General features: G+C 35.4%; 1 protein-coding gene across 3 annotated transcripts in view; it reads left to right on the forward strand.

The window, feature by feature from the left end:
* Window positions 1-14,490, forward strand: part of MAP2K5 (mitogen-activated protein kinase kinase 5) — a 283,567-nt gene that overhangs the window by 64,379 nt on the left and 204,698 nt on the right. For all 3 annotated transcript variants that reach the window (XM_027852077.1, XM_027852078.1, XM_027852076.1), the window contains exon 8: window positions 875-939. In XM_027852077.1, coding sequence (XP_027707878.1) covers window positions 875-939 — 65 coding nt within the window. The remainder of the gene's footprint in view (window positions 1-874; window positions 940-14,490) is intronic.

Below are 14,490 nucleotides of genomic sequence, written 5' to 3' on the forward strand. Positions count from 1 at the left end.
TGAACCATCCAAGCTGTCTTTGGCTGGAAATTTGTTTCACTCTGTCTTTTTGTGGGTTCTGCTGCTTTAGAATTTGTTTAGAGCCATTTTTTTTAAGTATTTGGAGGGCTTTGGGAGGGAGCTCAAGACAGTTACTACTTTCGCTCTGCCATCTTGGCTCCACCCCCCATATTGGGCAGATTCTTAAGAAATCTCTGGTGTTACATTTCTATATCATTTTTCCCCTCTATGCACTAATATCTGACAACATGTGCATTTTAAAATGCATTACTTGGACATTTTCCATCAGCATAGTATGACTTCTACTTGGCATTATGCCATCATGTTCTTGCTGAATACTAATAATGATTCACCATTTGCAGAGTGTAGCTACAGCTTGCATTTGGAAAATCACTGTAGGTTATCCAATTAGTTTGTTGTGTGTTAACTTATTGAGTACCTCGCATGGGTTGCTTTATAGATCATTTATAAGATACCAATATTATCTGTGGTTTGTATATGTGTTTTCCTTTTCAACTTTGGCTTTGTCTGCGTTCATTGCTGTTTGGCTTTGGTTCTCTGCAGTGCTCCTTTTCCTATCAGTATCTCTGACCTGACCCTTTGGAGCTATGTTATATCATTCCATTTTGACACCTTTTATCAAACTTTAATGAAATGACCCAGGCAAACAAATTGTCATTAAACTTTCCATCACTTTGTCCCTTGGTATCGTCTTTTATAAATTGGACAGCAAATGTTGTATTGATCTTCTCGTTCTTGCAGCTGAACTTGAAATGACCCAGACTGCTTGTTGTTTATGGCCCAGAGTGGCTTTTCCTTGACATTTCCATCCACAGCATGACACCCCTTTTGTTTTTCTTTCTTTCTCGTGGAGATGAATGAACAAGACATACGGTATCGAGACACCCTCGGTCACGGCAATGGAGGCACAGTCTACAAGTGAGTAGTCCATTTTGTTTAAACTTTCTAGAACCAGTTTAACTGAAAGGTCATTCAGGCTGTGTGTAACAAAGATGTTAAAATGACCATCAGCTCTTAGATTTTATTTTCATATTTGACTCCAGAATTCTGCAAGACATCTATTTTCTCAGGAATGGTGGAATGGTGCATTTATATTGCCTTTTTAATATTTCTGAGGCTGAGTCTCTCCTGGGTGAACAGTTAATAGGCCACCTTTAGCAAGTGCGCCTTTGACTGGCCTGAAGTTTAATTCATTTTTCCTTCACTCTTTTTTAATACCATTATTCCTTTTAAACTTGCTAGCACCCAGTGCTAGTTCAGTGTTTACATTAATGCCCAATGGAAGCAAAACCTTATAAATACCATTGCTTTGCCCTATGTCAACACTCTGAAAGTTATTAAAAAGCGTTCTTCCTGTTGTATTTCCTTCTTTTCCTCACTCTGCTCCCCTGAGAGATTTGCTACACATTGATGAATATGTTAAGTTATAAAGTTCTTCCAAATTTCGGTTGCTATGCTCATACCCTGAAGGAGTGTTCATTTTAATATTTAAAAGATTGTAACAGTAAAGGAGTAGCTTTCTCGACAGGGAAGTCTTTCTTATACAGTAGTGAAAAGTTTAAACTACATAATGTAATATCTGGTACTTAATAGTCTTCAGTGGTGTATGAAAAATATTCCACTAGGAATTAAGAAATCCATATTCTGTAAGAAAGCCCTGAGGGAGTAATAAAGCTTTCCTCCAGAGAGCTGTTTACCATGTATACAGTAACCCTGCATCCTATTATGATCTTGTTTATATCTTAGACATTTTAACTTTGATAGTAACATATATTTCCAAAGTTGTAAAATAACCCATTTATTTTCTAATTGGTTAATAATGTCCTTAGATCCTTAAGTTCTGACTAACAGCATGAATACAGATGAAAACTGCACTATAACTGCAAAAGGGGCATGTTTTCAGATACCAAGAGGGGATGTCCCCACCTTGGTCACATCAAGCCAAGTGTTTCTCTGGAGGATCCAGGTGCTTAGCTTGAGTCCAGTCCTCTGAGCTCTTTTGAGGGTCACTGGTCTGGACTCCAGCTGTTTTTCTGTGTTCAGGGTTTGTCAACACCTGTTCTGAAAGCAAAGTACTTCTTTATGGTATTCTAGAGAAGATGAAAGTATTGATCTTTTGTGGAAAACAAAATATTTACAACTAAGTTCCTCTGGACTTTTTTTTTTAATTAAAAATTTATGTTTTAAAATAGTAGAACAAAAATACTTGCTGTGTTTGAAGAAGTTGAAGGCCATAGTTTGGTTTCTCCATGACTGTCTTCCAGAGATTCCTGTAGTTTTCCATAAGTGATTTTTCTTCATTTCTTTCTTCCACCCCCTTGTCATTACCTTTGACTTAAATTGTTTCCTCTTGTGCCACTGGTGGCCAAGGACAGAGCTTTTCTAGGAGTTGTTTCCTATCATTCACTGTGGTATCACAGCAGCTAGGTGACACAGTGGATAGATTTCTGGGCCTGAAATCAGGAAGACTCATCTTCCTGAGTTCAAATCTGGTCTCAGAAAACAATAACTGTGGTATTATTGTCCATTTGCCATAAACCTGGGGCATGGTAGGAAAGAGCATATGCATTTGAGTCCCCTGTACAAAGCAATAAGCAAAGTTTCAATAGTCCTCCTTCCTTGGGCCCTCATGCTGATAGCCAGAGTCAAAGAGCTTAGGGAGCGGGAATTAAGGATGAGTTGAAGATGTGCTTGAGTACTTATATATTGTTCCTCTGATTATTCTTTGGAGCCTAGACCAAGTATTTGAAAGTTGGAGAAAAAAAATAGCCGAGGCAAGAAGGTTGGTCACTAGTGAACTGGTAGGGAATATTTCCATCAGATCTTTTGAATCCTGAATGAATTTAGTGATTCTTTCACCATTTTCAAATATTGTCTAGAACCATTCTTTCTTTATTAAACTTCACACTAAGCTTCTCCCAGCTTTAAGTTTTATTTCACGAAAAATGGTAATATGTAACTCTCAAAATATTCTTGTATTTTTATCAAAGGCTATATTATGCATTAATATATTCTAGGATGGAGACAAAAAGTCTAAGTCTTCAAAATTGCATGCATTAAAGGTAACATACATATTCTTTAGTATTTGATCCATCTTCGTTGTGTAGAGGATATGTGCAAAATCTGTGTGCTGTTGAGTTTGGGGAAATTATCTCCCCTGAGATAGTAGCCTTAGAGGTCAAAGAAATATAGCCTGCAGGGTTATGTAATTAAAAAGACAGAGTCTCAGTCTGATTCCTTCTCTATGGGAGGTCAACACTATCTCAGTCCTCCATTCTGACCTAGATATTCTGTTGAGATTAACTAGAGACCTCCTACTCCACTTAGATGGTCTGATTAACTTCCAGGAAACACCCTATAGACCTGATCTTGCGTGGAGAACAGACCAGATCTTGGGTGACACCATGGTTACTCCAAAGCTAAGCTCTCTCTTCCATCTCCAACACCCAAATCACTTGACATCCTGTCTCTATTGCTTAACCTCCAAAATAAGAAAAGTGGCTGAGTAGCTTCACCTGTTAGGCCCCTTTTGCCTCCTACTCTAAAGCCGTATAAGAGATATGTGTAAAGCTCTGTGTGTGTGTTTATATATACATATATATGTTGTATGTATTTTTCTGTTTTCTGCAGAGTTGTTAGCTAGCTGACAACTGCCCATCAGCTGATGCTAATTAAATGTTTTAATCTTCTGGCTTTACCTGTTTGTTGGTTTATTTATCTCCAGTCAAAAAAGACCTGTTGTGCGGGGCAGCTAGGTGGCGCAGTGGATAGAGCACTGGCCCTGAAGTCAGGAGGACCTGAGTTCAAATGCGGCCTCAGACCAAACACTTGTCACTTACTAGCTGTGTGACCCTGGGCAAGTCACTTAACCCCAATTGCCCTAAAGAAAAAAAAAGATCTGTTGTTATTCAGTTAGTGTACTAATATTAATATAATTTAATATACTATTATAAATGGCTGCTTAGCCATACCGAATGATCATCATCTTTGTCTTAGTACTTTAAAATTTTATAGTGAACTTCTTCTGAAGAATAAAAAAGGTAATAATTTCTTTTGCTTTACTGCCTGTACAGTCCTTGGGAAAGAGACAAGAAAATTCTTAGTGTTTATTGTCTTTGCTGGCTTATTTTTTCATTGTCATTGACCTTTATTCTCACTTGTAGCCCTTCAGGTCCTTGGCCAGGTTTGATTGTTATTAGCCATGAGTGAGTATTTAAGTTTGTGGCTCAGCATAGATGTGGTATGATTTGACAGTGACCAGGGATTCACTATAGTATAATCTCTGGAAAACAACCATTTGGTGTTTTGTGTTTGACTTCCTTCCATACTGAGTTTATTTTTATGGCATCAACTACAAAAATGTGGCTTTTTAGACAAATCGATTGTATTATAGGGTTCACTGAATAAATGAGGTAAAGAAAAATATTTTAAAAGTCATGCATTAGTAACAAAACTTCTTAATGGCCTTTAATTTTTTTTCTTGTGGTATGGAATAACTAGTAAATGAAAAGTAAAAGTTTAAAACTTTAGTTGGTTCCTTCCCACTTTTGTGGGGGGGAGGTGTTTTGAGCATGTATGTTAGTCACAGGTTATGAGTTTTTAGGATTAAGTATTCTGTGAGGCTACAAAGCATATTATTAATAGTTAATAACATTTCCATCCTTTCAAAAGTTGGAGATATTCTTGCCCAGGAAAAGAAAGCATAGAGAAAACAATCCTTGCAATAAAAGAGACAAGAAAAGAAAGTTGCTACTTTTTATGTTTGTTGTATGATAGTGGACAGATCTTTTAAAGAATTGATTCTCTTTCTTAGAGTTATTCATTTGGTTTGGGTAGATTATAGAGAAAATATCATAAACTAAGAAATAGTTCAAGCATATTCTTTGTTCCTAAAAAGAAAATTTTAGGAAAAGAGAAAATGAAACATAAAATAGAAGTTCTCATTTTAGGTACCTTATGATTTCTATAACACTGTAGTTTATAATACAAATATAACGCACAAATGTTATTTTTCTAGTCATTTCATGTATACTTACATCTTTTGGAAGGGATCCAGACCTGTAATTTCATTGGTGTAGGCAACTCCCAGTGTGGGAACTCTTTTTGCTGATGCAGGTCAGCGGCTTGTCTGGAATATAGTTTTAGAGAGTATCGTTTAGGTAGTGTAGACTATACAGGTTATGATTCAGAGGACTAGGAATCAAATTCTGCTTCTGCCACTTATTAGCTGTGTGATCTTGGACAAGTTGCCTTGCTTTTCTGGGCCTATTTCCTCATCTGCAGAATGAAGGGGTTAAGCTAGAGGGTTTCTGAGGTCCCTTCCAGCTCAGTCTATAATCCTAAATTACCTGGGGCACTGAAAGACCTAGTGACTTTCTCTTGTTTATCTACCAGGTGTCAGAGGTAGGACTTCAACTCCTGACTCTTGACTCCAAGGCAAGTGCTGTATCCACTAAACTATAATACTTCTCGGTATCTTAAAATAAAGACGTAAACCCCTTTTCAAATTATTTTCACCTTGTTGTTTGTGAGGGTGCTACTAGCTCATTTTCTATGGATAAGGAATCAGAGTCACAGAGTAGTTATTTGCCTGAGGTCATCGAGGCTCCCAATGAGGACTAGAAATTGTATTACTTCCTCCCATGCTAGATTGCACATTCCTTGACATCCTTCCTTCCTTTCCATTGAAAGACATAGCATAGTCCAGGGAACAAAATTCTGTAAACAGACATTTATATGAAAATGAAATTAAGTTTTTCTAGCCAGATCGTATGATCATAGAGTTAGAACTAGAAGGTTTTGGTAAGGTTTTATTCTGATGAGTTAGACCGTTCATCTAAGAGAATGGGCAATTCTATATAAAGTATGTAGGCCATGCAAGAAAATGGTCTCAGTGATAGCTGTTGTCCATAGAATATTACACTATAAAAACCTTCTGTTTGTGAAAGTTTGCTTAACTTTACCCATTCACAACTAATTCTGCAGGAGCTTTTAATTTCTTTAGTAATAAAAATGTCTTAACTAGAAGAAAACATTACTATAAAGTTTTGCCCTTTAAAAATCTTCTTTAAAAGAAATATAGATGGTGAAACAAAGGTTCTTTCAAACATACTTCTTTCATCCAAGAGATAATATTAAAATTGCATTGCATTTATCTGCAAAGAAAGACAAGAAATTAGTCGGGTCATTAAGGTCAGACTATTCAAGAGAAAAATTTTCCCTCACTTGTCCTTATTTGTCTGACTTTGCTAGTGCTCTTGTGTTTATAATACAGATTTGTAAGTGGACATGTAACTTCAGATTTTAAAACGTTGAATGATAAAGAATTAGTTGACTCATTATTTTGTTTCTCTCTGTTGTGTGATAGTGTCTAACACTGAAGTAGAAGTAAGTTGATCCCATTTATTTTGAGATGATAACAGGACAAACTTAAGGGTTGGGTTGTTTACTTTCTTGGTGTGTGAATTGGCTTTTATATGGAAAAACAGGGATACATAGAATTCTTAGAAATCAAATAGCATTGAGGTGTTCATTCAAACAATAAGCCTTTCAAATGATAAAATTTTTAAAATAGGAAGGACCTTTGAGATCAAACACTTCTAACACCTTCATTTTATAGTGTACTGTTTTTGCATTATTGTAATGCCAGTTATTTTTAGCAAGATTCAGAATGCCAGTTTCTAAGGAAGGATGTATGTTAAGATGTAGAAGTTTTAGAAGTATAGGAGAAATATTAACAATGTGTTTTCCTCATACTTTTCAAATACTCTATTCTAAGCTCAGTCTCTTAGAATCCTTAGCTTTATTCAAGGTTCCTAACTCAGATATCTTGCCTAACACCACACTTTTCTGGATCCCTTAGCTATTAACATTATTTGCCTTCTCAAATTATCATATTTCTACTTATTTGTTTACATGTTGTATACTCTAGTAGAGTGTAAGCTTCTTGTGGGCAGAGACTTATTCCATTTTGTCCTCAAATTCCCAAAGTCTAGCATAATGCTATGAACAAATTATGTCCATAATAAATACTGTTGAATTGAATTAAGAAAAAAAAAATTCTGAATACCCAGAGACAGATAGTCTAATTAATTAGTATGTCAATTTTCCAAGGACTGGCGAGGCTCATCAATGGTTGTCATGCAGGGTGAGGAGTTTTTCTACCTAAATAACTTTTTTTGTTTTGTTTTGTTGTTAGGCAGTTGGGGTTAAGTGACTTGCCCAGAGTCACACAGCTAGTGTCAAGTGTTTGATCTGAGGCTGGATTTGAACTCAGGTCCTCCTGACTTTAGGGCCAGCGCCCTATCCACTGCGCCACCTAGCTGCCCCCCTAAATAACTTTTGAAGGATAAGGGTTCCTATATGTATCAATGAAGGGAATGTCCACTTGAACAAAATTTAAAATTCTTCAGCTATCTCAAGTGCATCTCAAATTCTTGAAGATTAAAGATAGGTTAATTCATTCAAACTTAGATCCAGTGATGATAAACAGTCTTAGAGGCGGGAGTCATCATTAAGTTATGATTTTCAGATAATAGAATTTTATCCCTTCCATTCCTTATTCTGTTTTATTTTATGTGACATGTATTGAACATATCATACCAAGAAAGATCTCATATTTCTTATCCCTCAACATATTTAAGGATGCTAAATCAAAACAACATACCTGGTCTGAGATCATCCAAGATCTCACCCTTCATCAGACTCTTGAAGGACTTGGGGCATCATTACCCCATCTGCTATCCTTTTTCTGCCCAAAATGTGCCTTGCAAATAAGATATGATATTTTAAGTGCAATTTTAATAGTAGCCTAAGATCTAGGATAATTGGTTTATTTTAACTTTAACCTTCTGATCAAATGAATAGTTTTTTCCTTGTGCTGAAGATCATTATGTTTTAAACTAGCAAACAAGACAACATCTGAATCCAATAGATTCAGATTGTACTAAAGTATATGGCTGGATTGTACTAAAGTACCATATGACAGGCAGATATTTATGTTTTCAGAAAATCAATAAGCATTTGTCAAATAAAATTAATTATGTATGTTTCACTTTCTCTCCTCTTAGTGTTTACAATTAGAGGTTTGTTTCAGAAGACAATGTATGTAGTATTGATCAGAATCTAAGGAATGAACCTGAGTTCATGTGATTGGGTGCATCTTTCTCTCCTTTGCTCTCTCTCCCCCTGCCTCACCACTTTGCTGCAACTTTACACTTAGTCATATCCATTATGGCAATGATGTATTATCAGCATTCAGCAAACATGACAGGATGTCACAGGTCACTGAACAGAAATTTGCAGACTCTGTTTCCACCTGAATTAACTATTATTGAAATAGTTTATTGAGATTGAAGTATTGATCACTTTTCATGCTAACCTTGGCTTAAGGGAAGGGGGAAAAAGAGAACAGTGGTGTTCTTGAAAGACACTAAATTTCATTTTTAAAAATCTCATTTATATAGTCTTCCCCCCTCCCTTTGTTTTATAGCCTGTATAGTTTTATTGCTTGGAGAAGGGGTATGTTGGCTTTAGTTTTATGACATTATAATTATACTTCAGAAATTCACTTGATTACTATGGGTAACAAAATTGTTCCAGCATATTGGCTTGGCCAATGTTGCTATACAAACAACTTTTCAGTCAATTGAGTCTGGTAAAAAATCAATACTTTATAGCAATATTTCTAGTGAGAACTTGCTGAACCTTTGTTTTACCACCTACATTTCTTTTAAAGAAGGTTTTTAAAGGGCAAAACTTTGTACTAATGTTTTCTTTTAGTTAAGACCTTTTTATTAATAAAGAAATTAAATCAGTTAATTTATTAAAATTAAAAGTTAAATTAAATTGACAGAATTAGTTGTGAATGGGTAAAGTTAAGCAAACTTTCACAAATATAAGCTAAGGGAGCCTTGGTCTAAATATATACTGTACATGTGAGGAAAAAATTTAGATTTTAATTACTCATAGGTTTTACAGCAAAACAAAACCAAAAATAAATAAAACCTTAACATGATGCAGGTAGATTAGTAAATATATAGTGGCATAGTATCCTGATCATAGAAATTACGTTCCATTGTATTCAGCACTGGACAGCCACATTTATGTTGTATTATCCAGTTCTGAGTATTAAACTCAGATGAATATTGACAAACTTAAATGCATGTAGAGGAAAACAACTATATTAATGAGGGCTCAGGAAATTGTATCCTTCTTACTTTTCCTTCTGATATTTACTGTGCACAAGAATTTGTAATATGCACTGGTATGGGGTAAGAGATATTTAAGATGTACTCCCTGACCTCAAGAGCTTACATTCTAACACGGTAGATAACACATGAACCTGAATAACAGTTAAATGAAGCAATTTGCGGTAAGTACCATTAAAGTGCTACAGAGAACAAAGGTCACATTAGAGAATGCAATTGAGCTATGAAAAACAGTTTTGAAAAGCTGAAATAAAGACTAGAGAAGACACATCAGTTGCTTTAAAGTAATTGAAGGGCTGTCGTATAAAAGGGTGTTGGAATTTTTTTTTTTAATTCTGGAAACCTGGACTAGAATCCATTTGTTGAAGTTAAAAAGACAGATATGGCCTAGAAAAACTTTCATTGTACCTTGTACATAGTAGGCATGTAATAAATGGTGGTCTTGTGGAATAGTGTACACTGGGACATAATGAACCTCCCTTTACTTAGAAATGTTTAAGCAAAATCTAGATAGATGACTGTCTGTAGAAGCAATCCTTTATTTAATTGGAAGTTAGCTTGGATGACCTCTAAGGTTCTTTTTAACTCTAAAATTCTGCAATTTTATTTCATTTAAAAAATTTTTTCTTTTTTTTATGGACTGTTTTATTTTAATATAATCTCTTAGATGAAAGAAGTAAACCCAGCATAGTTTGTTGTTTGAGCTTTCCTTTGGGTCTATTTATATCTATAAAAAACTTAAAAGTTGGTAATTGAATTCACAGATTAGTTACATGGTTACGCTAGTGTGTATGATGCATTTCTAGATTATAGCAAACTTTCTAATTTTTCTCAGCTCTCTTAGAATAGTTGATATGTTGGGAGGTTGTGGGCTCTTGCTTGGCACATAGCAGAGGAAAATATTTGTATGCTATGGCATCTAGGGTATTTACTTAAATTGCGTTTTTGAAAAATAATTCAGTAGAAAGTCCAAAAGGCATTTACTGTATGTACCTTCCTGCCATGGTTTTTCTTTTTCTTTGTTTGTTTGTTTGTTTTAGCTTTATCAGTTGATCACTTTGGTCCTCGAAGAACCACATTTTTGTGAAATTGCTATCATATGAAATGTTTAAGGTCTGGCTTGTGGGGGAACATATACATTCGACCTCTGAATCTAAGTTGCAAGTACACTAAAATTGGGAGAGGTATCAGTATGGATCTGAAACATGCATAGTATGCATGAGTATATTGTTGAGTCACTTCAAGTAGTGTCCAACTCTTCATGACCTCATTTGGGGTTTTCTTGGCAAAGATACTGGAGTGGTTGGCCATTTCCTTCTCTAGCTCATTTTATAGATGATGAACTGAGTGGCTTGCCCAGGGTCACACAGCTAGCTAGTAAGTGTCTGAGGTCATATCTGAACTCAGGTCTTCCTGACTCCAAGCCCAGTGCTCTATCCACTGTACCACCTAGCTGCCCTAGGTGCGTGAGTATACTTAACATTAATTTTTAGTGAGATCTTTTCTAAAAACAATTATATACTGAGCTGTCTTTCCTCAAGCTATATCATAGCCTTTTTTAATTTTGAAAAAATTTAAAAGATCATATGACCTTATTGCCAAAAGCAGAGTTCATAGTTTTTTGTTTTGTGAAATCAAATAATGAAATGAAAAATGTTCAGACAAAATTAGAACTTGCTTTAGGGCACAATCAATATAGCATTTTAACAACCTTAGTGTATTTGGAAAATATGTATTGTGTAAGGTTCTCAAACATACAGATTCTATTATGTCTGCTTATTGTAGCAGCAAAATGTAACAATAAACTTAGTCAATAAACATAAAGCCCTGATTAAACCATAATTAAATTTTCAAAAAAGTTAGCTGAAAACTAAGAAGAAAATGTGTTTTCCACTTGTCACGTTAATGATGTTATGTGGGATACATTTGAAGACATATGATACTCAGCTGTTTTTACATATACCTGTATAAATGGACTATTGCCTTTGAAATTGTTCTGTAATTTTTTTTCTCAAGGTAGTTCTTGGGGTATAGAGTATTTCACTGCCTTACTCACTGTCTGTGGCAAGGGATTAAATAAGATAAATGAAAATTTTACCTGCTGTCTTCAAAGCCTATATAAGCTGTTTCAATACTCTTCCTTCCCCAAGTGAAAAGAGGTACTCAGAATTATAATTATTACAATTCTGTATCTTTGTATCTTTATTGTACTTTGAAGATTTCATTGTCCTTTAACTTTTCAAAGTGTTCCAGCATCTATCATCTCACTTTATACTCATAACAACATTGTAAGGTAAGTAGGACAGGTGTTTGATAAATGAGGAAACTGAGGCACAGTACTGCTGGTTTATCTAAGTACTAACAGCAAACTAGTAAAAAAAAGTTTGGCTACGGTTGAAAAGTAAATTTGAATTGATTAGGTTGTGTCTGCATTTAAAAGAATGTAGGCAAATGTGCTGTCCACACGTTTTGGTGAATTGTCACAGAAGTTCCTAGCTTACAAAGAACACACACACACACACACACACACACACACACACACACACACACATACATACACACACGAGTGTGTGGGTACGTATTTTTTTTTTCAATGTCTTTACTTCAACCTCATTCTCTTTCTCTGTTGTTGTAGAAACCTTATCATTAGAGTCCCTGCTGCCAGGGGAGCTATTATGAAAAAAACTTGAGGCATTTTGATACCCTGTCAGGAAGAAGAGCAGTTTTCCATGAAAATGGGACTAGCATTTGAGAGCTGAACAAGGGTAAAAATTCTTTTGCAGGGCTATCATGGGTTCATTATTCTTCAAAATGTCTTCCTCCACACTTCAGGGATTTTTGAATATTTTTCTTATATTGCTTGAAATTCTACCTCTTCTTGGAACGTTAAAAGACTGTTAGTCACTGATATATTAGTATGATTTAGTTCAATTAGACTGATTTCCTCCTAATAATTAACTGAAATAGACCTGTAATACTTAGGAAATAATAGTTTTGATTAGGAATATAAATAGTTTTGCCAGAACAGGGCATTTGGGGAGGTAACAGTACCTGGATGATATGTTGCAGTAATAGGCTTAGGGCAGCACTTGGATACTTAATGAGAGGTGCTCTAGCATATTGATAAAAGATTCAGAAAGGGAAATGTGAGGGTACAAAAGAAAAACTTGACTGAAATTTTGCCTAAGATTGGTCCTGGGCCTTCTTCAGAAGGGAAACCTTCTTTATTTCTTCCTCCCACACCACATAGCTAGTACTAATATAAACAGAGTGCTTGGAACCAGCCTTGGGACCATCATGGTTTCATATTGGAAAATGCATTTTAATTTCAAACAATTTTGCCAGCTTATGGGATACAACCTTTGTGTAAGTCAAGGACTGCATGCCCTCTGACATTTCAGTAGGACTTGTCTCTCCTATTAAGTATACATGATTATAGCAATTTTGATTGTCATCGTTGTTGTCCTTAAATTACATATGAACCTGTTATCCTGTACTTTGTATAGTGAGATACTAAATTAGGTACGGTGAAGAATTGTTTCTCCATTCTTGATATAATTTTTAAAGTGTGTGTGTGTACATACATACATGCACATATATATCTTGATTATCCAGATGTCAGAAATGTAATTCTGGTCACTAAGCCACACAGTTTTGGCTATTCACTTGAGCATGTAGGTCAGTCTTTTTATTGCCATCATGCTGTCGTGCTTTTCTTTTCATAATCTTTGCTGGTCCTGTTAGTGTTTTCTGCTTAACATATCTTTATAAATGAAGCTAGTCTTTCTTTTTTTTTTTCCTGTTTCCATCCCTATTTATCTTGTTTTTAAACATATTACAAACATTTAAAGAAGAATTGACTGGGTTCCCTTAGCAGCCTCTCAGTTAACCTCAAAGGACTTTATAAAACCACAATTATTTAATTTTTATATCAACTTGTTATCAGAATGAAATACCATTATAAAATACCTTGCTAGTCTATAAATTAGAGTGTGTATCTTTGTTTTGATTTGGCTCAATCCTGTGATTCCATTGGTATAGGACAGTGGTGTCAAACTCAAACTACTAAATTGCACGTTTGTTTTGATGTCTCTAGTGTCAGGACTTCCTAGTGAAGGAACTACCTCTCCCATTGCAGATGAGGTATGTTGTAAATCAAATCGTATTCTTTGTGTACATGGAGAATACATGTAGGTGAAGCAGCATGGCATAGTGGAGAAAGCATTGGAATCTGATTCAAATGCCATGTCTGACACTGCCTGGCTATATACTAATCATTTAACCTCTCTGAGGCTCAGTCTCAACATCTGTAAAATGAGAGTAATAATGAATACCTACAATACCAACCGAACAGGGCTATCATTGAAGTTCAAATGAGCATGTAATGTTTGTAAAAAATACTTGCAGATTTTAAAGTACTAGATAAGTACAAGTTGTTATTATAATTATTAATTGTTATTATGTGAATATTTTACCACAATGGAGGAGAATTGCATAGGTTGTTTTCCAGTACTGGTATTATAATAGTGGAATTCTGTGCTGCTAGTCTTGTGTAAAGTCAACAGATTATGACATGGGCAGTTAAATGAGTAAGTATTATTTGCGTCTTTTTTTTTTTTTAAGCGTTATTGACATGGGATGATTGTATTAAATTGAGAGTAAGAAACACCAGCAATGTGTGTATCTGCAGGCTTTAAAACCAAGAGCCAGTTTCTTATGTATGGCTCTCTACAAATTATTTAAGATATCTTAGAAAGGCCTCTACTGCAGCCTGTACCAATACTTCATCATGGCGGGGAGATGACCCTCAGTTTCAGAGACCATGCCAAAGCACTCTAAGCTCTAGTGAGTCTTACCAAGTTGGAAATGCTTCAGGTACAGACTCAGTGACATTCTGTCATATGAGGCCCAGCAAAGTTAGGTTGAAAAGGCTTATCACCAGAAATAAGACTAGGTAGCATATATTGAGTGCCTTAAGGTTTGCAAAGCCTTTTTCATATGTTGTTTTCTGGTTCTCATTACAGCCTTGTGAGGCAAGTGCTAATTTTTCTGTTTGATACATGAAGAAATAAAATTGGTCAACAGATGATGCATGTTTTTTGGCCATTGCAACTCGTGAAGCCATCTACTAAGGTGGAGTGGTTGTCATCTATATTGGTGGAGCAAGGACCCACACCAGGAAAATCACAGCTCTTTTGAAATCTCAAGTATCTCTCACAAAGGCAGTAGTCAGGTTGTATTTTGAATCCAAAGTGTCCAG

The sequence above is a fragment of the Vombatus ursinus genome, unplaced genomic scaffold (genome assembly GCF_900497805.2).
Source record: "Vombatus ursinus unplaced genomic scaffold, bare-nosed wombat genome assembly UNPS02009205.1, whole genome shotgun sequence".
In the NCBI taxonomy this organism is placed as follows: Eukaryota; Metazoa; Chordata; class Mammalia; order Diprotodontia; family Vombatidae; genus Vombatus; species Vombatus ursinus.